The sequence below is a fragment of the Podarcis raffonei genome, chromosome 17 (assembly GCF_027172205.1).
Source record: "Podarcis raffonei isolate rPodRaf1 chromosome 17, rPodRaf1.pri, whole genome shotgun sequence".
Classification (NCBI taxonomy): domain Eukaryota; kingdom Metazoa; phylum Chordata; class Lepidosauria; order Squamata; family Lacertidae; genus Podarcis; species Podarcis raffonei.
In genome coordinates this window covers 15524652-15547087 of record NC_070618.1, presented here as the reverse complement: position 1 = coordinate 15547087, position 22436 = coordinate 15524652, and the positions used below count along the sequence as shown (strand labels likewise).

The 22436-nt window shown below is 43.1% G+C and overlaps 1 protein-coding gene across 3 annotated transcripts in view; it reads right to left on the bottom strand.

Annotated features, from left to right (window-relative positions):
- SUSD1 (sushi domain containing 1) overlaps window positions 1–22436 on the bottom strand; it is a 38375-nt gene that overhangs the window by 11494 nt on the left and 4445 nt on the right. The window contains exons 3-11 of one of the 3 annotated variants that reach the window (XM_053371303.1): window positions 21126–21281; window positions 17853–18005; window positions 13938–14114; window positions 13447–13629; window positions 12140–12319; window positions 11350–11441; window positions 8536–8722; window positions 6307–6395; window positions 3727–3913 (exon numbers count right to left, since the gene is read on the bottom strand). In XM_053371303.1, coding sequence (XP_053227278.1) covers window positions 3727–3913; window positions 6307–6395; window positions 8536–8722; window positions 11350–11441; window positions 12140–12319; window positions 13447–13629; window positions 13938–14114; window positions 17853–18005; window positions 21126–21281 — 1404 coding nt within the window. The remainder of the gene's footprint in view (window positions 1–3726; window positions 3914–6306; window positions 6396–8535; window positions 8723–11349; window positions 11442–12139; window positions 12320–13446; window positions 13630–13937; window positions 14115–17852; window positions 18006–21125; window positions 21282–22436) is intronic. The other 2 variants (XM_053371305.1, XM_053371306.1) reach the window with 2 other exon arrangements.

The following is a 22436-nucleotide window of genomic DNA, read 5'->3' as shown; positions in this document are numbered from 1 at the left end:
TGGTATTATTCATGCATTACTTTTTTTTTTAAATCATAATCTGGTCTTCTTCACAAAGAAAGCTGAGCAACTTGCAAAATCAAATGCACGGCAATATCAACAGCAATGATAAAAACCAAAAAAGTAGCAGAACAAAAAACAGAACAAGGGTGTTCCTTACATTGGTGCCACAACCAAGGCGGCCCTGGTCCTCACAGACCAACACTGCATTTCAGCTGGCTGGGAAATCCAGGACAAAGCCTCTGATGTTCAGAGGAACAAGCAGGGCAAGTTAGTCCTTCAGGCATGTGTTACACGACCATTTATACTGTGCTGTACATACTTTTTAAAAAGCCACTATTTGCCATCCGTATTAAAGATAATAAACTGAAGGCTTATGCGCGCCATCTTTAATTTTTATAAGTATTTCTATTAAATTATTGATTCCGCTCCCAATTAATTGGGCTACCTTTTTAGGTAAGTAAACCTTGTTGCTTTAAAAAAAAATGATGGGTCTGATGAATCAGTTAAATATTGCTGCCTAATATTTTATCCCCTTTCAACCTAGCAGTTTGAAAGCACACCAGTGCAAGTAGATAAATGGGTACCACTGCAGCAGGAAGGTAAACAGCATTTCCCTGTGCTCTGGTTTCCATCACAGTGTCCTGTTGCACCAGAAGCGGTTTAGTCATGCTGCCCACATGACCCAGAAAGCTGTCTATGGACAAACACCAGCTGCCTCGGCCTGAAAGCGAGATGAGCGCTGCAACCCCATAGTCGCCTTTGACTGGACTTAACTGTCCAGGAGTCCTTTACCTTTACCTTTTACCCTTTTCTAAATCTCTGTAATTCATTCAATTCTGGAATTATGAATGTTGCTTTTTCTACAAGCAACTAAAAAGATATTCTTTTCTATATTTTAAGCTTTGTCCATTAATTAAATCAGCCCACCCTCTTTGCAATGGTAAACATGCAACTAGTGCTCTGTGCGAAGGGAAAAGATATGCAATGGTGAAAGTTGCAGGTGGGAGAAAAGCTGTTGAAGAAAGGATTCCACACGTCCTCAACATCCACAAACTCCACTGCATCTCCCTGCAAAACTGCCACATCTCAAAGCTGTGTCTGTTTACAAAAACTTGTATCAGGGCTTTGTTTAGCATGTGGGTTTTGCCCATCAATCCCTTTCTCATAACCCAAAGAGCAGGTATTTGAATTGGGAGCACCAGTAATTTGAAAGACTGGGGTACCGGCAGACAGAATAAGGAAGTTTCCTGCTCGTGGGCTGCAAAAGGAAATGAGCACAGGCTGTGCATCCTTGCAATGTGGGCTCATCCACATTTCCGCTTGACTAGTGCCTAGAAAGCACAAATCTGACCCATTTCCTGCCTCTCTTGTGCTCTCTAGGCAGAAGTCCGAGTGGTTCTGCCTTGCCCCACTGCTTCCTGTCAGAAAACCCACACTTTAGCACAAACGGCAATCAGCAGAAAACCCTATTTCCGTTTGTTCCGATTCAGCGCTAAACCACGGGTTTTTCCAGGGGAAAGCAGTGGGGCAAACAGAGCTGTGGTTGAGCCCTAAGCTGAACTCAGTCCAGCTCAGCACATCTCCTGTTTATGCTGCCTGGGACTGTAGGAACTATGGAGGGAGGGATGGGGGCATCAGGCAGCTGGAAGAACACAATGAATGGCTGATGATGATGAATTTTGCTTGGTGAGTCACAAATTCTGAAGGCTTGGAATACAGGCAGATGAATAATTCAGCAGATGGTTATATTGAGTTGGTGGACAAGAACAGCAGCAGGATCCTTACTGAGCTATTTTAAATACAGAACTATCCACAATATGTGGCAAATACAGCACATGACTATCAATCGGAATAAAAAATTTAGATTGTGTTTTATGTTTTAAGCTCAGTTGCAGTGCACAGGCAGAAGAAAAGAAGGATGGGAGCAGTTGAGGTTATTAAGGGGGGTGGGACTTCTCTGTTTCACCCTAACAAAGGAAGGAACAGCTGAAGACGCTGAAACAATTTATCTGCCGAAGATAAACAGCTTCACCTAGTGGATGATTACAGATTGGGGAGAAATGTAAAGAAATTGCAAAGACTGCCTTCTTCTGGTTAGCAGACAGAGTAACCACAAAGTGCATGAGAAACGGCAATGTCTCGTCCTCTTTCCACACAGCGCATGAGAAATGAGGATGTTTTTTCAAGTTTATGCAACATTACAACAACCGAGACCATATGGTGTTCCATACAGAGAAGCTATTCAATCAGTCAGTAACTTCTCCAAGCCCACTCACATATCTACCCCATTCATATCTAAAGCAAGCACAGGTGCCAATTCCCTGGGGTCTTGGTTGCCCAAGCACCCATAAAAACTCCCCATGAAGGGGCCAGGTATCCACAAATTTCAGTGCCAGGGCCATGCACGCTGCATGGCACCCACGGCCCTGGGCACCCACAGTTGCAGGGCCTAGTTGGCACTCTTGAAAGCAAGGGGTGAGAGGCGTAAAAGGAGCACACAGGAGAGGAGACTTGAACCCTCTCCCTCTTGGGCCTCATCTCTCCTGCAGCTGGTGGCTACAACCATTTTTCTCTCTTCCTGGTTCTGATATCAGAAAAGAGCCAGGAATGCAAAAAGTGGCTGGAGCAACAAAATTAGGGGAGGGAAGGCATGGGGAGGGATCAGCAAGCTTCTTTTGCTGTTTGAGAATCCCCCCCCCCCAATTCATAAGTGAACAAGAAAGGCACGTGAAACAAAATGTACCTGTCATCAGCATTGCTAGTTCAGCAATTAGCAGGTTATTGGAAAAACATGTCAAATGCCTTGCAAGTAGAATGTTTTGGCTCCCGAACACCGCAAACCCAGAAGTGATTGTTCTGGTTTGTGAATGTTCTTTGGAACCCGAACGTCCAACGCAGGTTACACAGGTTCTGATTGGCTGCAGGAGCTTCCTGCAGCCAATCGGAAGCCACACCTTGGTTTCCGAACATTTTGGAAGTCAAAAGGACTTCCGGAACAGATTCCATTCAACTTCCAAGGTACAACTGTATTTGAATCTAGGTGTAAAGGTAAAGGTACCCCTGACCGCTAGGTCCAGTCGTCGACAACTCTGGGGTTGTGGCACTCATCTCACTCTATAGGCCGAGGGAGCCGGCGTTTGTCCGCAGACAGCTTCTGGGTCATGTGGCCAGCATGACTAAGCCGCTTCTGGCGAACCAGAGCAGCACACGGAAATGCCGTTTACCTTCCCACCACAGCGGTACCTATTTATCTACTTGCACTTTGATGTGCTTTCGAACTGCTAGGTGGGCAGAAGCTGGGACCGAACAACGGGAGCTCACCCCGTCGCGGGGATTTGAACTGCCAACCTTCTGATCGGCAAACCCTAGGGTCTGTGGTTTAGACCACAGCGCCACCCGTGTACTCACGTCCAAAGGTAGCTCTCGTTCCATCATGGCAAGAGCTGGTGCCTCTGCTGCAGTAAGACTCAACATGAGCACTAAACCTCACTCTTCATATTCTACAACTTGCTAAGTCATTGTGGTGTCAGTAGGGTAAGTGGCATAGAAAATTATTTGATCAAGTAAGGGAGGGGCTTCCTTAGCAAGAATGGAAAAGTGAAAGGTAGTAAATTCCATGGCTTTCTTCCAGATGGTATAAAAATCAACTGAACCGATGTCCTGCACTTTTAATTTTCCAACCTTGTCAAAATACTAGGAAAAAAATACAAAGCAAGGCCTTACCAGTGATGGGGGTTCTCATGTAGATGAGAGCACTGTGGTTGAGATCTGTTGTGGAGATGTTAACGGTGTAATTCGTGCCCGGCAGTAAGTCAAGGCACACTGCTGGAGTCTGAGAACTTGTGGTGAAGTTATAGGTCATGTTATCACGGAATTGTTTCTGATACCACCGTAGACCGTGTATCTGAAGCTGCAAATGGAGTGTGCGACCCAAATGAGAATGAAATACTTTAAACATTTGGCACATATTATTAGCTAGTGGAGTTTCTTCAATTTAAGTGCACTAAGCAAACGTTTTGGTGGTTGCGGCAGGAAGCAGAATACACTACGTTTGCCTGGTCTGAATGTCCTCCGTCTATTGGGAGTGCCTGATTCTAAGGCCAGGTTTACATGTGCAGCAGAATGAAGCAGAAAGGAAGTGCAAAACCACTTTTGAATGCTGCCCCACTGTAAAGTGCTCTCTGAAAATGGAAAACTAGCACAACAGGACAGAAGTGTTTTAACCTTTAACCTAACCTGTTTCCTCCCCTTAATGGATCACTGCCTTGTCGTGGCAAAGGGGCTTGAATAACTTCAAGAAGCTATGAGCCATTCTGTGCAGGGCCACCCAAGACAGACAGGTCATAGTCAAGAGTTTAGACTACATGTGATCCACCTGGAGAAGGAACTGACAAACCACACCAGTATTTTGCCAAGAAAACTCCATGAGTGAGAATTTCCAAGGCATACTCTGGTTCGTGGGGTCACGGAGAGTCAAACACAACTAAGACGACTAAACAACAACAACCTGTTTCCTGCTGTACTGGATTTGGTATTTGCAGAGAGTCTTTTATGTTGGGGCCTCTTAAAAAAATGTGAATTCCTGCTTATAGTCTGAAATCGTACAATCCATTCAACCACCTCTGGGCCACTTCTACCATCTCGTTCCCACCTCCTTCTTTAGCTTGTGCAGACCAGGTTTCAGATAGCATCATCGGCTGAGTCACACCTGCAAGTTCATCCAGCCTGACCAGATTTCAAGGATTCACATTTTGAGTCCTGAGGGAAGGCCTGCTGTGTGTGAAGACAAATGTAGCATTCTATGAGCTGTCAGAGCAAGGTCTTCACTAGGGTGTCCCCCCCAAGCTGGAGCTCACTGGAGCTTAGCTCTGACACCTCTTTTTCTAGAAAAACAGCACTGGTCTTAACCCACAATATAAAGGTTTGCATGTTTTGTTGACTGGCAATTTGTTTCTCAGATCAAGGAGTTCTGACAGCCCTCTCTCTTCCCCCAAAGCGTTCTGCATTAGGTAGAATGTTTGGCTTTTAAAAGAGTAATAAGCAACATGGAACTCCAGGAAAGGGGCCTGAATTTTAATGAGGGGGCAGATAATCTCCACGGCTGCAGCACTAACACACAAGAGACTATACAGAAATCTTATGTCCACATGATCTACCTCAGAATATGTTGCAAATAAGAATGTATGGCACGCAAGTCCCTCACAAAAATTCAGCAGTTTGCTTGCAAATCTACACACTACCTAATCAGTCACTGCAACGGTTATATCTGGTATGTTTTTCAACCGTGAGGCATTACACTGGAGAACTTTTTTTTTTCATTTTCTGTTGCATGAGATTTTTCAACTGTTCTTATATGTTCTCTTAATGCTGATTTCAAATCTGAAATCGATTTTCATGTACATGCTATAGTTATCTTGCAATTTCTGACTTTTGACGATATGTCATATTTACACTGGGGATAAGTGGACACTGACACGTTGATCTACCCTAACCACATGGTAATTATTGTTTTGCAAACTTATTTTTTCTTTATTTGTATAGTTTTGTAACCTAAATATTTGTATTTTTCAGATCAGACCATGGCTTCTTCAAGTAGACCAAAATGTGTAAACAAAATTTGTTCCCCAGTATACTGTGTATCACAAGGGAATACATTTTTTTGCAGACCTCCAACAGTACATAGATATACATGTCATGTTCAATGCTATATAAGTCACTTACATTTATACTCATATTGTACTACTTTGGCTATGTGTTTAATAAAATATTGAATTCTTGCATTGTGCAAAACAAAGATTCTGGTGAAAAGTGAAAAACATGGATTGCAAAAAAACCTAGAGCTTACAGAACAAAACCAACTTCAGATATGAAATCAGCACGTCAAAATTAGGTTAGAACAACTGCAGCTGTCAATGCAACAAAAATTTTGTTCCCCAGTGTTATCAGAGTTCAAGGGTACACTGCAGCCAGGCGAAAAGGAGGATGTGAAGGAAGGCTGCTGATAGATGTGGCATGAGAAGAATTCCAGTTGTGAAACAGAGACCTAGGGGGCTGCATTTGGCCCCTAGGCCTGAGTTCTCCACCCCGGTAACAATGGCATTGTTGACTTTCTTGAATAAGTAGAGATCCCTGTTGTCTCTGATCAAACCGTTTCTTTGAAATGCACCCAAAATCTGCAAAACTTGTATCAGGGGTGACAATGGGATGGATGCTGTACTGCTGTCAACACTCTGAAACATGCATGTCAACATGAGATTTAGTCCCAGTACTTCCCACTGCAATCAGAAACTGTACATCACTTACTACATAGTTTTCCTCAGATGATGATTCTCTTTGCCATTTAATACAGGTGTCATTAAATATGGAGATGTTGCTGAATGCAGCTTTCTTTTCTGGGGAGGGAAAAGTGTGGCAGGAAAGAGAAACTCTTAATCAACTATGCTATGCTGGTATGTTATTAATAATAACAGGTAACGCAACACAAAGAAGTAGCCTGCAATCAGAACTGCTTGCTTTGAGCAAATCCAATATGCAAAATTCAGGCCCACTCACCTGTTTCTTGAGTGCCATGGCTATTTTTGGGTAGCCAGGTCACAATGCTACTGCAGAAGACACAGTTGGCATATTCCTGATTTGCAACCCAACTCTCTTTTGGCCCCTTCCCTTAGAATCATAGAATCATAGAGTTGGAAGAGACCACAAGGGCCATCGAGTCCAACCCCCTGCCAAGCAGGAAACACCATCAGAGCACTCCTGACATATGGTTGTCAAGCCTCTGTTTAAAGACCTCCAAAGAAGGAGACTCCACCACACTCCTTGGCAGCAAATTCCACTGTCGAACAGCTCTTACTGTCAGGAAGTTCTTCCTAATGTTTAGGTGGAATCTTCTTTCTTGTAGTTTGGATCCATTGCTCCATGTCCGCTTCTCTGGAGCAGCAGAAAACAACCTTTCTCCCTCCTCTATGTGACATCCTTTTATATATTTGAACATGGCTATCATATCACCCCTTAACCTCCTCTTCTCCAGGCTAAACATGCCCAGCTCCCTTAGCCGTTCCTCATAAGGCATCGTTTCCAGGCCTTTGACCATTTTGGTTGCCCTCCTCTGGACACGTTCCAGTTTGTCAGTGTCCTTCTTGAACTGTGGTGCCCAGAACTGGACACAGTACTCCAGGTGAGGTCTGACCAGAGCAGAATACAGTGGCACTATTACTTCCCTTGATCTAGATGCTATACTCCTATTGATGCAGCCCAGAATTGCATTGGCTTTTTTAGCTGCCACGTCACACTGTTGGCTCATGTCAAGTTTGTGGTCAACCAAGACTCCTAGATCCTTTTCACATGTAGTGCTCTCAAGCCAGGTGTCACCCATCTTGTATTTGTGCCTCTCATTTTTTTTGCCCAAGTGCAATACTTTACATTTCTCCCTGTTAAAATTCATCTTGTTTGTTTTGGCCCAGTTCTCTAATCTGTCAAGATCGTTTTGAAGTGTGATCCTGTCCTCTGGGGTGTTAGCCACCCCTCCCAGTTTGGTGTCATCTGCAAATTTGATCAGGATGCCCTTGAGTCCATCATCCAAGTCGTTGATAAAGATGTTGAATAAGACCGGGCCCAAGAAAGAACCCTGTGGCACCCCACTAGTCACTCTTCTCCAGGATGAAGAGGAACCATTGATGAGCACCCTTTGGGTTCGGTTCCCTTGCTTGCCCTCTTTTCTTCCTGGTCCAAAGCACACAGTCTCTCTAGGCCCTATACGTAGCTTTCCAATTTGGTTCTTTGGCTCGTTTTAATCCACTAATCATTATCACAAGGGTTCACCAGCCCATTGCACTACAGAATCTTTAGCATACAGTTGTAATCGAAATTATTCAACTCCATAGCTGTCAACCTTCCCTTTTTTGCGGGAAATTTCCTTATTTCAGTGCCATTTCCTGCTGCTTCCCACTGCTATCCCAGATTGTTAGATACCCTGTAGACTGTCTCCAGGACAGGTGAGGCTGCTGATCCCTTATTTTCAAATCTGAAAGTTGGCAGCTATGCTGCTGATCCCTTATTTTTGAGGCTGCTGATCCCTTATTTTCAAATCTGAAAGTTGACAGCTATGTTCAACTCCCCCATTGCAAATCAGGTTTATTATCAAAAATTTACAGACTTTCAGCTGTTTGCAATGAGCAAATCAATTGAAATAGCTCAACACAATGGATGCTTCAAGTGGCTCCCCCAAATTCAGCTGAAATCGCAACTTATACTGGCTTCTCCAGTCTTACTTTTATTCAATTCCTTCATGGCAAGCATCTTTAGTACTTAGTAGAGCAGCCTTTTGCTGCTATGATCTGCTGCAAACGAGATGCATGGCCAGATCTTAGCCAACCTTAGCCCATTCCTCATGAGCAGCGGCCCCCAGTTCAGTATTATCAGCCACCAGTTTAAGAACACTGTTTTGTGTCATCACCAGTACTGAAGATTTTCAGGTAAAATTTCCTAGTCCATTTAACTATCAATATTTATGATTTGCAAAACTGCAGCACCTACCAACTACTGGGTGCATTATTCGGACTTTTAAAGCCAAATTGGTGGATCCTGTAGTTACTTCCACACTGTAGTTTGCATCCTGACGTAGCTCCAAGCATATCTTTATAGCCTCCTTGGCTGTGGTATAGCTAATCTTTGATTCAGCCACAGTTTTCTTCGATTCATTCCCTAGCATTCTCATTGTGAGCTGCATGGGAAATGAAAGGGAAGTCAGTTCTCAGAAACAAAACTTCAGGGCATAGCTATAATATAAACTTGGTTAACAATCCATTTTGTCTCCCCAGAGAACTCCGGAGATGTCCGTTTTGAAAAGGCCACACTTTTAACACATGGGTTTTTCCAGGAGTCTTTGGGGAAGAAGTCAAGACAGATAAGCTGGTACAAATTTGTTTATTTGTTAAATTTCTATACTGCCCTTCATCCGAGGATCACAGACAGGGCTGGATTTAGGTTTGATGAGGTCCTAAGCTACTGAAGGTAATGGGCCCTTTATATGTCCAGCTGTCCTTTGTCAAAAACAAATTGTCACTGCTTTTTGTGTTGAATATATGCTATATGGTAATTTATGGAACTACCATATTTTTCGCCCCATAGGACGCACCGGCCCATAGGACGCACCTAGTTTTTTTCGGGGGGAAATAAAGAAAAAAAATTATACCCCCCCCCCAGGTGCGGGGCTGGGGCGGGGGAAGCCCGAGCTTCCCCCGACCCCAGACCCCAGAACAGGCTGCTATCCGCGAGCCGTGGGAGAGCCGCGCGACTTCGCGCGGCTCTCCCACGGCTAGCAGAGCGCTGTGCGAAGCCCGAAGCTTGGGGCGTGCTGAGCTCAGCGCGCCCCAAGCTTCTGGGTGCCGGCAAGCTCTCCGCTAGCCGTGGGAGAGCTGCGGCTCCCACGGCGAGCGGATAGCTTCCTGAAGCCTGCATTCACCCCATAGGATGCACACACATTTCCCCTTCATTTTTGGAGGGGAAAAAGTGCGTCCTATAGGGCGAAAAATACGGTAATAGGTATCTAAAGCCATTTGCACATAACAAAATATTTATTTTATCAAAGTAATTGTTGAACTGAAATACAATTAAGAGGTATATTAATAGTGAAATACAATTAGGAAGACGTATATTAATAGTGAAATAATTATTAAGCTCTAACGTAAAATGATTTTGTACTCAGAACAAACTTAATAATGCAAACACATTGGCATTTGGCAATAACAAAAGTTCCTTTAGAAACACAATTTACAAAGACTCATTATCTAGTCTTTAGAAACTTGCTATAACATGAAATAATAATAGGTATAAATATATGATGCAAACTTCTAATAATTATAAATAGCTTTATTAATATGAAATTAAGTGTTATAACCTGTACAATGCAATTGTAGTTCATACAATGCATTTTTAGGTTTTATTTTATTTGTTTTTTATCTTATATTTTGGAAATGTACATCCAAGGTGTTTTTTCTTTAGTTTTTTGGGGGGAGGCCAAAGAGTGGGGCCCCAAGATATAGCTTGTTTAGCTTATACGTAAATCCGGGACTGATCACAGAGCCATTTGAAATATAAAACCACAAAAATATACAACATAGTAACGAAAGCCCACAATAACACACCCACACCGTGTTTAAAGGGCATAGATTATTTAAATAGCCAAAGGCCTGAGAGGAGAGGAGAGTCATGTTTTTGCCAGGCACCTAAGGATATGTAATGAAGGCGGCCAGGCGAGGCACCCTGGGGAGATCATTCCACAAATCCTACTTAGATTTGTATATACCCTCAGAATAACTGTGGGATGGCAAGGAGACAGGCCAAGATAGTTAATCAGCATTAAAGACAGAGCTGACTTGGCCAGAACAGAAGCCCTTCTGGCCAATCAAGAAGCAGTTATATATTTATCAAGTTGTACAGTGGTACCTCACAAGACGAAATTAATTCGTTCCGCGAGTTTTTTCTTCTTGCGAGGTTTTTGTCTTGCGAAGCACGGTTTCCCATAGGAATGCATTGAAAATCAATTAATGCGTTCCTATGGAAACCGCTTGCCGGGCTGGCGGTGCGGAGAAGGGCTTTTCTCCCCACCGCAAGCCTTCAGGACAGGTCCGGGAACAGAGGGGAAGGCGCGCTGCGCTTCTCCTCTGTTCCCGGAGCTTGCGGGGCTTGCGGTGAGGAGAAGGGCTTTCCTCCCCACCGCCAACATTCAGAACAGCATTCTGAATGTTGGCGGTGGGAAGGAAAACCCTCCTCCCACCGCAAGTCTTCAGGACAGGTCCGGGAACAGAGGGGAAGGCGCGTTGCGCTTCTCCTCTGTCCCCGGACCTGTTCTGAAGGCTGGCGTGGGGAGAAGGTCTCTCCGCCCCACTGCCAGCCTTCGGAGGAGGTCCGAGGACAGTGGGGAAGACGCGCTGCGCTTCCCCACTGTCCCCGGAGATTTCCCTATGGGCTTTCGTCTTGCAAAGGACGCCCATAGGGAAATTCGTCTGGCGAAGCACCTTGAAAAACGGAAAACTCTTTCTTCTTGCGAGTTTTCCGTCTTGCGAGGCATTCGTCTTGCGAGGTACCACTGTAAATGTTTCCAGGCAGCTCAGAAGTTTTTTGTTTCTGCTTTACTTCCTATGTTATGGCATCTAGAAGAAACGGTGAGCAATCAAATCACATCCTTTAAAAAAAAACATAAAAACATTTGCCGATGTTATTTAGCAATATTTTAATAAAATGTTTATACACCCTCCCATACTTACAGAAACCTGCCTGTCCCCCACTAGAAAGCTAAGAACCTCTTATCTTTCTGGTACAAAAAAAGATTTAAAATATCTCACGCACTTGGTAAGTCTCGTTGACGGCTGTATTTCCATTAAGCCTCCTCCACGTCAAACAAGAGTTATTTAGTGCAATACCGACAAAGTCTTTAACTTCTGCAAAAATAACAAACGAAAACATTTCCCATTGTTGAATGGCATGTAAAAGCCAGTTTCTTCTTGTCGCTGTTTCAATTGCAGGATCTAGTAGTGGTCAACTGCAATCTAAATCCAGCTTTTTCATCATACAAACTTTGCAACTTGACAGGGAAAGGGCAGCCATTCTTTGCCATCATCACTTACCTTGTTCCATCAACAATACAGCGAACTGCCACATCATTGCTCTAGAATGAGACCTGTTACGGCTTCTGCTAATGTTTCATATTACATCTTGCCTATTTGCTGAACCCAGTTTTGATCAATCATTACTATATTTGTCACATGCATGTTGTTAACAAAGAAATCCACTGGATGCCACTGTTGTTCTGTTAAACACAGAGCTCCAAAAACTTCAAGAGTCCTCTCTGAAAGTTCTACAGTATTGGGAGAGGGTAGTTCATGAGAAGAGAAGACTCCCTGGAAAAGACCCTGATGTTGGGAAAGATGGAGAAGGGGACGACAGAGGACGAGATGGTTGGACAGTGTTCTCGAAGCTACCAGCATGAGTTTGACCAAACCTCCTCTGGTTCTTAACCCGTAGACGCCTGCCAAAGGGATAGTGCCCTCGCTTCGCTACAAGAGCAATAATAACTCCAGTGTCCCTTAGTTAGAACTTGCCCACAACGTCTGTGCTAGGATTATCATCATGCACTTACTTTCACATCTTAGATCCAAGATTTCCCATGATCCATTTTTGGTACAGAATGAATGTTTTTTCATGCTCGTGTTGTAGAAGCCCTTGACACATCTGTATTCCACAAGGCTTCCCGGCTTTGATATCCCATTCCATATCATGTTGGAGTGATGTATGGCAGGAGGTTTGCCACATTTTATTTCTAAATGGGATCAGAAGCTGTTTTAATTCAGAAATGCAACTGCAGTAGTCTAGACTTTTTGTCATCCCAGTCTAAACCACTGAGCCTCTTGGGCTTGCCAATCAGAAGGTTGGCGGTTCGAATCCCCATGATGGTGTGAGCTGCCGTTGCTCGGCCCCTGCTCCTGCCAACCTAGAAGTTTGAAAGTACACAGTGCAAGTAGATAAATAGGTAGAAAGGTAAACTGTGTTTCTGTGCGCTCTGGTTTCCATCACGGTGTTCTGTTGCACCAGAAGAAGTCTAGTCATGCTGGCCACATCACCCAGAAAGCTGTCTGTAGACAAACGCCAGCTCCCTCAGCCTGAAAGTGAGATGAGTGCCACAACCCCAGAGTTGTCCACGACTGGACCTAATGGGGTCCCTTTACCTTTTTTATCTACCATATTGGCCCAAATATAAGCACTGCATGCTTTCAAACTGCTAGGTTGGCAGGAGCTGGGACAGAGCAGCAGGAGTTCACCCCGTCGCGGGGATTCGAACCACCAACCTTCTGATCGGGAAGCCCAAGAAGCTTAGTGGTTTAACCCACAGCGCCACCTGTGTCCCCAATACAGTAGAAACCTGACTACAAAATAAGAAACCTCTTGTCAAGCAGCAATGAGATAGAACTGGGAATATGAATAATTAATAATAATAATAATAATAATAATAATAATAATAATAATAATTGTATTATTCATACCCCGCTCATCTGGCTGGGTTTCCCCAGCTACAGCATGTATAAAAATATTGTAAACCATCAGGCATAAAAAAATTCTCAATACAGGGCATACGGCCATTGTGCCTCATATACCGTGTTCTCCAATTTCCATAACCAAATAGAAAATATAAACCAAGAATCAGCCATCTGAGCAGATGAGAGGTGGAGCTTTTTCCAGGGATGCTGTTTAACTTCTCAACTAGTCTGAACCTGAACCTCTAGTACTTGTCAAGATACCTAAAAATCATTTTTCCATTATTAAGAAGAGGTAAGAACCTTGGGATTTTCAGGAAAACATTTTTTCTTCTTCACAAAGGATAGTTATTATGGTGGTGTTCATTCATAAATAATGAGCGTTTTTAATGTAGATTACAGATGATATTTTTACCTTTGCATTCAAAAGTGATGTTTCCCCACTTCTGAGATGTTGTGCATTGTGAAAAATTATGCTCTCCAAAAAACTGAAATCCTTCCCTACATTTATAGTATATCGTGCTTCCTAAAGTTGTTCTGTTATCCCAGATAATATCTGTATTATTTGGAAACCACCGTGGTTTTCCACAATCAATTTCTAATGGGAAAGAAAGAGAAAGAAGACAGCATTATTAAGCTAACGGTTTCCCCATTAATATTTATTTATCAGTAAAATATTTGCTGCTGAGTATTTTGTGAAGCAGCACTTTGACCAAATGAAATCAAGAGAACCAAGCAATTTAACTACTTACTTAAGTCCCATTGACTTTAATTTATAAAAACTTTGATTTCCTTGCAATTCAAGCATGCCAAATTTTTTAAAGATATGCTTACAATTAATGTAACAAATAGCCTTTGTTGAAATAAATGCTGCAATCATTAAAGCTTTTTAATTGTTTTCTTTACCTTTGCATACAAAATCAGCTTCCTTCCATTGTCCGCTGGAACTGCAAACTGCAGTGGAATTTCCACTTTCGATGACATAACCAGGCTGGCAAGTATAAACAACTTTGTTTCCATAAGTTGTTTTGTTGACTGCAGAATATGCATTTGGAACAGAAGGTGGGAGCCCACAGTCAACAACTGCACCAAAAGAGGGGGGGAGAATAAGTTAAGACACTATAAGGCAAAGACACTCTATGACATGCAAGGCCCAATTTCTTAAAGTAACAATGGCTGCCACTAATCACACATTTGAAGAACATTCGTCACCCCAAAGAATATTGGGAACTGCTGCTTAGCTCACAAAGCTATAATTCCCAGCACCCTCAACAAACTACAGTACCCAGGATTCTTTGGTGAGAAAAATGTACTTTAAATATATTGTGTGTATGTAATCCTAGGGTACACAACACAGAACTGAGACAATCCCAACTGCTTAAATTATGAATTTACAAACACATTTTGCTACATTTATATGTCTTTACTGTTGCCAGCCACTCCAATCTCTGCTGAGCAGTGAAAGATTCCAGGGATCTCAGCATTTAATCAAAGTTTGTGTTTCTTTTGGGGAAAATGAGGCATAGTGGAGACCGTAGCGCCTTTATGAAATATGGTTTATTTGCACATATTGACACCTGCTAGGTTGGCAAGAGCTGGGACCGAGCAACAGGATCTCACCCCGTTGTGGGGATTCGAACCGCTGACCTTCCGATCGGCAAGCCCTAGGCTCAGTGGTTTAGACCACAGCGCCACCCGTGTCCCTTGTAGGCCTTGCTAAATCCATTGACCAAACCCCACATTTACTGATTTCAGACATTATGGGGAGAACTGGCACCCAGAAATTTTAGGAGATCCTTGCCCCCTTGCAAACTCATAACAATACTGTTAAGGAACTAATGAGAATGCTTATAGTTTTGATGCCATACTTTTTTTGGAGCGGTTGGGTGGGGGATGGGAGCAACTTTGTGATGTGTCAATTTAAAATGGAAAAGCAGCGGAGGCGAAGAGTCCTGAAACCATTTCCCATCCATTTTTCTGCTCACATCACAAAGCCAAGCAGCTTTCTCTCCCCAATGGGTTGAAACCACTGGTAAACACCTAATTTGAAAGATGAGAGGAACATGAGGATAATCTGTAGCAAAGAAATGGCAGCTGAAGCTAAGCACCTCTCCCCATTCACATCTCTGCTCTCTGCCCAAAGCTGCCCTCCAGCAGAAGCCTCTTTTTTTAATAAAAAAAAAATGTTGCAGAAAACAAAGACAAGTAAACATTGAGATTTCAAAGCCCATTTAGTGAATCTCCAGCTCTGCCTACTAACTGCTCTAGAAGATTGACACTTTTGCACTTTAGGTGTGGCATTTAGGTCAGATCGGTGTTAGTGGAAGGGCAGGAATATCGCCTCTTTTATCAGATCCTATAGGCCCATGCTGCAGCACATGGGACCATCATCTCTCTAAAATCCCATACTTCACATGGCCCTGAGTCAGTTGAATTAGGTACAGTGGTACCTCGCAAGACGAAATTAATTCGTTCTGCGAGTTTTTTCGTCTTGCGAATTTTTCGTCTTGCAAAGCACGGATTTCCTGGGTATTAATGGTTTTAAGAAAAAGGAAACAAACTCGCAATACGTTTTCATCTTGCAAAGCAAGCCCATAGAGAAATTTGTCTTGCGAAGCAACTCAAAAAACGAAAAACTCTTTCGTCTTGCGAGTTTTTCGTCTTACGAGGCATTCGTCTTACGAGGTACCACTGTACCTGGTACAGGCACTGGATGTTTTGCACCGCAGTTCTAAAATATTTCCGCGCCTGCCTGCAATGTTGCCATAATACCACTGCGATGCCTGCATAGCATCGCCTTTTGAAATGTGCTGGCACACCTACTGGCATGGCTCATCAAAAGCCTGTGCGCTGGTACAACGAGTCTTGCACTCAAGCAATTATATAGCCTCCTTGAAGTATTCTGCCTTTTTATGATCATTATTATAATGATTATTTCTACTATATTATTACAATGACTGCCAAAGCACAGTTCTCAGGAGGTGCTGCTATCTTATTTAAAATGAGTCATCCAAAGATTATGCCAGCTCCACATGGCAAAGTGGTAAAAGCTCCTGACTCTTGCAGGAGTGCTGCTGTTATTACTTTCATTTCTTTACATTTCCTCCCTGAAAACACAAGTCACTGTGATTATATATTTTCCCATGAGATAACTATCGTGCTAGGCATTTTCACAGAGAAAAAAGTGACAGAACTTGGCAGTTAAATTCTGCGTGTTCTTCCGCTTTTTAGAGTCCCAGACACTCATACAACACACAAGCGACAATGTCTTAAACCAAACTGCTCCAGAAAACAGAAATTAAAAAGCAGAGGGCTGTTTTATGGGTGTAGAAGCAGCTACATTTTTTCTGAGTCGTATCTGGAACAGACTTTTCTGCTCCTCTTTCTCTTGTTAGCAGCGCATAACATGGTTGTTTTTAAGCTGTTTTACTGCAGACCACAAGGCAGAGGGAAAGAAAAGAAGGAGAGTTATGCTATCACCTCTGCTGAGAGACCAACCACCCTTCAGCCTTCCCCAGCTGTCACCTAGTGGCAACCATTCCATCAAGCTCCCTGAAATTTTTCATCGCAGCTGGTCGTTATAATATCTGTAACGTAAAAAACTAGTACGTAAGGACATATTTTTTCTCCTCCCACCCCATCTCTTATTCTTTGCATTTCAGGTCTTTTAAGCCTGAGGGCAGGGGCTGTCTTACTACCGATTTTTTTTTTTAAGCCACTCTCTTTTCAGCTAAACAGAGCGGAAAAAATTAATTACTGAAATAAATAAATGCATTGCTGCATTTATTCATTTTATGCACTACTGCTTTGTTTTTGTAAGACACTGTGAGTTATATGAGGAAAAGTGGGGGTATAAAATACTTTAAACAACATACCTCTACCATTCAGTGTTTTGCTTTTTACGTTAGTAAAAAAATGGAATCTTACTTTCACTATGCCTAATAATCGCCTAATACTTGCAATGTAAAATGAAGCATTTTCAGTAACGTAGTAACTATTAAAGAGCTGGTCAAAACTGATAACAAAATGATACCAAGGTTTACCATCAGCATGGCTCTGTCTTAAGGGAAGGGATTTATCATGTGAGGTAAGGTAAAGGTAAAGGACCGCTGGATGGTTAAGTCCAGTCAAAGGCAACTATGGGGTTGCGGCGCTCATCTCGCTTTCAGGCCAAGGGAGCCGGTGTTTGTCCACAGACAGCTTTCCGGGTCTTGTGGCCAGCATGACTAAACTTCATCTGGTGCAACAGAACACTGTGATGGAAACCAGAGTGCACGGAAACACCATTTACCTTCCCGCTGCAATGGTACCTATTTATCTACTTGCACTGGTATGCTTTCAAACTGTTAGGTTGGCAGGTGCTGGGACAGAGCAAAGGAGCTCACTGCATTGTGCGGATTCAAACAGCCGACCTTCCGATCGGCAAACCCAAGAAGCTCAGTGGTTTAGACCACAATGCCACCCGCATTCCTATTTATCATGTAAGCTGCAATCTTATGCCTGTGAACCTGGGAGTAAGTCCCACTAAACACTGTGGGAAAATGTTCGCAAACCAGAACACTTAATTTTCAGCTTTGCAGTGTTCGGGAGCTGATTTGTTCAACAACTAAGCCATTCAGGAACCCAGGTACCACTGTAATAGGGATTCAACCTTGGAATTGAGTGCTTGTCAATCCTCCGGTGCCTCATCAGCTAGAATATTGGAAGATGGGTTTACCACTTACTGCACAATTGGGCAGAGCATACAGACATGTTTTCCCTTGTATTTCAATACCTAAAGGGGCCTAAAACTGTACTCTTTTTAAAAATACAAGCCTTCACCTTTGCACGAAGTATTTGCTGTACGCGAATGAAATGGTTCCACTCCATTTTCTGTTCGGTATCCTTCAATACAGTAGCACTCATAGCTTCCTAATGTATTCATACATCGTCCTCCAAGGCCACAGATGCCTGAGATTCCACATTCATCAAGATCTAGAAAATGTAATACAATTGTGACCGTCTTTTTATGAAGACTGCTTCAAATATTTTGAACCCATTGGTAGGCAAGAGCCAACATGCAGCAGCAATTATTGTTTAGAGCTCACCTAGCACCAAGTTGCCCCACTGAAATTAATGGAACTAACTTAGCCATGTTCATTCATTTCGGTGGGCCTGCTCTGAGCAACTACCACACATAGTGCTTTAAACTATAACATACATGAAAATGACTGGTCCTTGGGTCAGGGGGCTTTCAACAGTGAGGGAAACAAGAAAAGAAAGGGGAGAAATGAAGAGGGAAGTATAACTGGGGTGTGTGAATATGGACTAAGGGTGGAATCCAGTGTTGTGATATTATGACTGTTCTGTGAACACAAGCATTGCAATTTGCCCGACCGAACAAACCCCCATCCCTTCCAGCTGCTGTGGGGTTTCTCCTGATCAGCGGCAGAGCATATGCCCATGCTGCCCAGGGCAGGCACGCTCCCAAAGGGGGAGGGACACGGAGGGTGCCCTCCCAGGCATGGGATAGCAGCTCAGGTGCACAGAGTGGCGCAAGTGGGCCGCCCATAGGGGCGGAGTGAGCCGTCAATGGCAGACATTCGGTGCACCACCCGCCCGCGACTCCCAAGCCTCCCCCAGCTGTCAAAATTAAGAGGGAAGGGGGGATGCAGCCGGCAAAGCGGCGCAGCTCCCCCCCTTCCCCTGACGGCTCAGGGTAGGCTGGGAGTCGCGGGCAATGTCACCCACCTCAGCGAAGACACCCAGGATGATCTGCCCCCATCGCACCCCCCTTCCTCCGCCCCTGCTCCTGATGCCCCCAGAGCCAATTCTGGAGGTTCAGGGGGGAGAAGCCCCACTGCCCAAGCAGAAATACTTGTGTCTCATTAAGGGAATCCCACCCTTAGTTTCAAATGATAAGAGGACTATGGAATTAAGCCAGACTTGTTGGAAGAAATGAGGGGGAAATCCCTACCAGAGAAGAATGACAGATTAAGTTGATGGATTATGCCGAAATGGCTAAAATGACCGGAAGAATCAGAAATCAGGAAGACCAAAATCTTAATAAGGAATGGGGGGAATTTATAATTGATCATAAAAACAATTGTAAACAGCTAAAATCGTCAGTAGGTTTAGAATAACACTTGTAGTTTAATGATGAATTTTGGCCATAATGGAGATGTAAAAGGTTTTGGATTATCATAAAAGATGCAGGAGGAAATGATTAACAATAGGACCCACAAAGGGGAGGAGGGAAGTCCAGGAGATTCCTTGGAATCTTGCTTTTATGTTGTATGTTGGATATGTGACTGTAAAATGTTAATCTGGAAAACCAAATAAATAAATAAATGAGAAAAAGAGGAGGATGGCAGTAAGCAAATATTTGGAGAAGGGGGTGCAAGGGGGAAAGGGCAGGGCTATTTAAGAGAGCAGGGGACTTTTAGGTCGCTGAAATTGGAAATATCAACAGATCAGAGACATGTCAATAGATAAGACTGGGGCAAGTTCACGCCAAAGTTTCAAAGGTAAGGGCAAACAGTTAACACTGGGCATGGAAGGGGATGGAAAGTCAGTAAAGAGTTCTGAGGAAAGGCATCAGCTGGACTTAGATCAGGAAATCTTGGACTCAAGTTCTACCCCTGTCAGTGGCGGAGCAAGTCGATTGGGCACATGGGGCGGCGTGCGTGGGGGGGGGCAGCCACCCGAGGAGCAGGGCCAGCTCCGAGTCTGCCTGCCTCCTCCCACTCAGCCATCCTACAGCTGAGGGGGAGACGGAGGGCAGACCGTTTGGGGCAGCGTGGAGCCTGCGGGCACCCAAGCCACCGCATCACTCCCAGGAGAGACGTGTGGCTCAGGTGCGCTGCAGGCCCCACGGTGAGTGCCACTCGGCATTTTGTCACCCCCCTAAGTGGCGACACCCGGGGCGATCTGCCCCCACCGTACCCCCTTCCTCCGCCCCGGTTCTACCCCTGCCACTGATTTGCTACGTGCCCTTCAAGAAGTTAGTCTCTGATATCTGCACACGTACATATTGCAGCACTGAAGCAATTTTCCCACATGGAAAGTAACAACCATGCGCTTGCATACACAAGACCTCAGATATCAGAGTACAAAACACAAAAGCTATCTTATCAGCTGTGGGAGAAAACAGGTGCAAAATACGTAGAACAGTAAGCCTGGACTTGGACTATGATGAAGAGGGGCTGGGGTGATCTGTCAGACCAGCAGCATGAGAATGCCAGCCTTGAATTGGGGCCTCCAGAGTCCATAAGGGCTCATGCAGACTCCCGCTTGGTCCTGCCACTTTCTCCTGTAGAAATCTGATCTTTACTGCTGGACCGGAGCAAACATCAATTGGATTTCCTGTAGATTGACGTTTGCTCCGATTTAGCACGAAAGAGCTGGTTTTCCCAGGGAAAGCAAGTGGGGAAAACAGAAGGTTTGTCCACACTTCCAGTTATCCTGTGCCTTAGAAAGCATGGATCTGAACAGTTTCCCATTTGTCTCGTGAAAAAACACTAACATAGCACATTTGATGTGATTTAGATGTATATATTGCAACAAATTCAAAGCTTTACCTGGAAATTATTTTTACGGGGAAACTTGTAAATCTATTGCAGACTCAGATATTCCCTTCCCTGAACATTAATTAGGTTTCGGAGGTGGGGGAATGAAGGCTTCTCTAAATCAGTTAAAAATAATAATAACTACAACTTTTATTTTAGATTTGACTGGTATATATTTTAGTTGTCAGCTTAATCAGCATGATAGTCATTCCTGTATCTTATTAATTTTATGAAACAATGCATTTCTAAAAATGAAATACTTTCTGCCAAAAATATATAGCAGAAAATTCCCCCTCTCCTACATAACTATGTGGAAATATGGGTTTGATCTTCCTCAATTACAGCTCCCAGCAATTTTGAAAATGAAAAGTGTCAATTTAGATATGCTCAAGTAGTGGAAAGGACATACATTAAAGAGAGAAACAGCTTTAGATGAAAACTAAAACTGTGTGTGTGTGTGTGTGTGTGTGTGTGTGTGTGTGTGTTCTAAAAAGAACATAAAGGAAAACAGTAAAAATTCCTTATGACTTGTTGCTGCTGTACTTACCTATACATTTTGTGCCATCATTGGGAATGAATATCTTGTTTTTACTGGAAGCCTGGAAGCCTTCTAGACAAATGCAATAAAAGCTTCCTTGTGTATTGTGGCATGAAGCATGCTCTCCACAAATCTTGCTTGCCCCAATATCACATTCGTTTTTGTCTGACAAAACATTAATTTTTTTTTTGCAGAGGTTAAAACAAACCATTAAATATCAGTATTATTCTCTAATTATTTTCTACCATTTAAAAAGAGAATATGTTTTTGTTTTTTTTAATTATTAAGTTTTCCACAATTATACTACATAACAGAACAGATAACACAAAAAGGAAGAGGGGGGGGAAGTGCATCAAAAAAGAAAACAGTACAATAAGCATCTTATCCACCACCATAAAAGAGATAAACAATAAGAGCGAACTTAATCCTTTAAAAGCCCATACTTATTTACATATTGGTTGACTTCCTCCATTCCCTCCCTTATGAATTTCCTTGTGTGTGTATGTAACAGCTTTCCAATATCATTCTTAAACCAAAATATTTTCAGTTATTATCTAGCTTATTCACTTTTCTTACTTTCTAAACCCCATTTATTTAGTAAATCCTATTTTAATCCTAGGCCTATTTGGTACTTTCAAGTGATTTCTATTTTTTTATATTAGAATATTTATTCAAATAGTCTTTAAATTTCTTCCAATCTTCTTGGTATTCCTCTTCTTTCTGGTCGCGGATTCTTCCTGTCAGGTCAGCTAGCTCCGAAAAATCCATCATCTTCATCTGCCAATCTTCCACAGTTGGTAATTCTTGTATTTTCCAGTTCTTAGCTAGTAAAATTCGAGCAGCCGTCGTGGCATACAAAAATAATTTAACATCTTTCTTGGGCAATTCCATTCCTGTTATCCCAAGAAGAAAGGCCTCTGGTTTCTTAATAAATGTATATCTCAACATTTTTTCCAATTCATTATAAATCTTCTCCCAGAAGTCTTTCACCTTGGGGCAGGTCCACCACATATGAAAAAAGGTGCCTTCTTTTTCTTTACATTTCCAGCAAAGATTATCACTTTGCTAAATCTTTGCTAGTTTTACTGGGGTTAAGTACCACCTATACATCATTAAAAAGAGAATTTGTTAAAAGAGAATTGATTCCATCAGAGGCATAGCAAGGTCAGGTGGTACCCGGTGCAGAAATTTTTTTGTCACACCCACCCACACCACATCGACGGCTCAGGGTAGTCTTGGGAAGAAGACTATTTCAGCCATACTCATCATAGACCCAGTGAAATTAATGAACATTACTAACCGAAGTCCATTGGTCTCAGT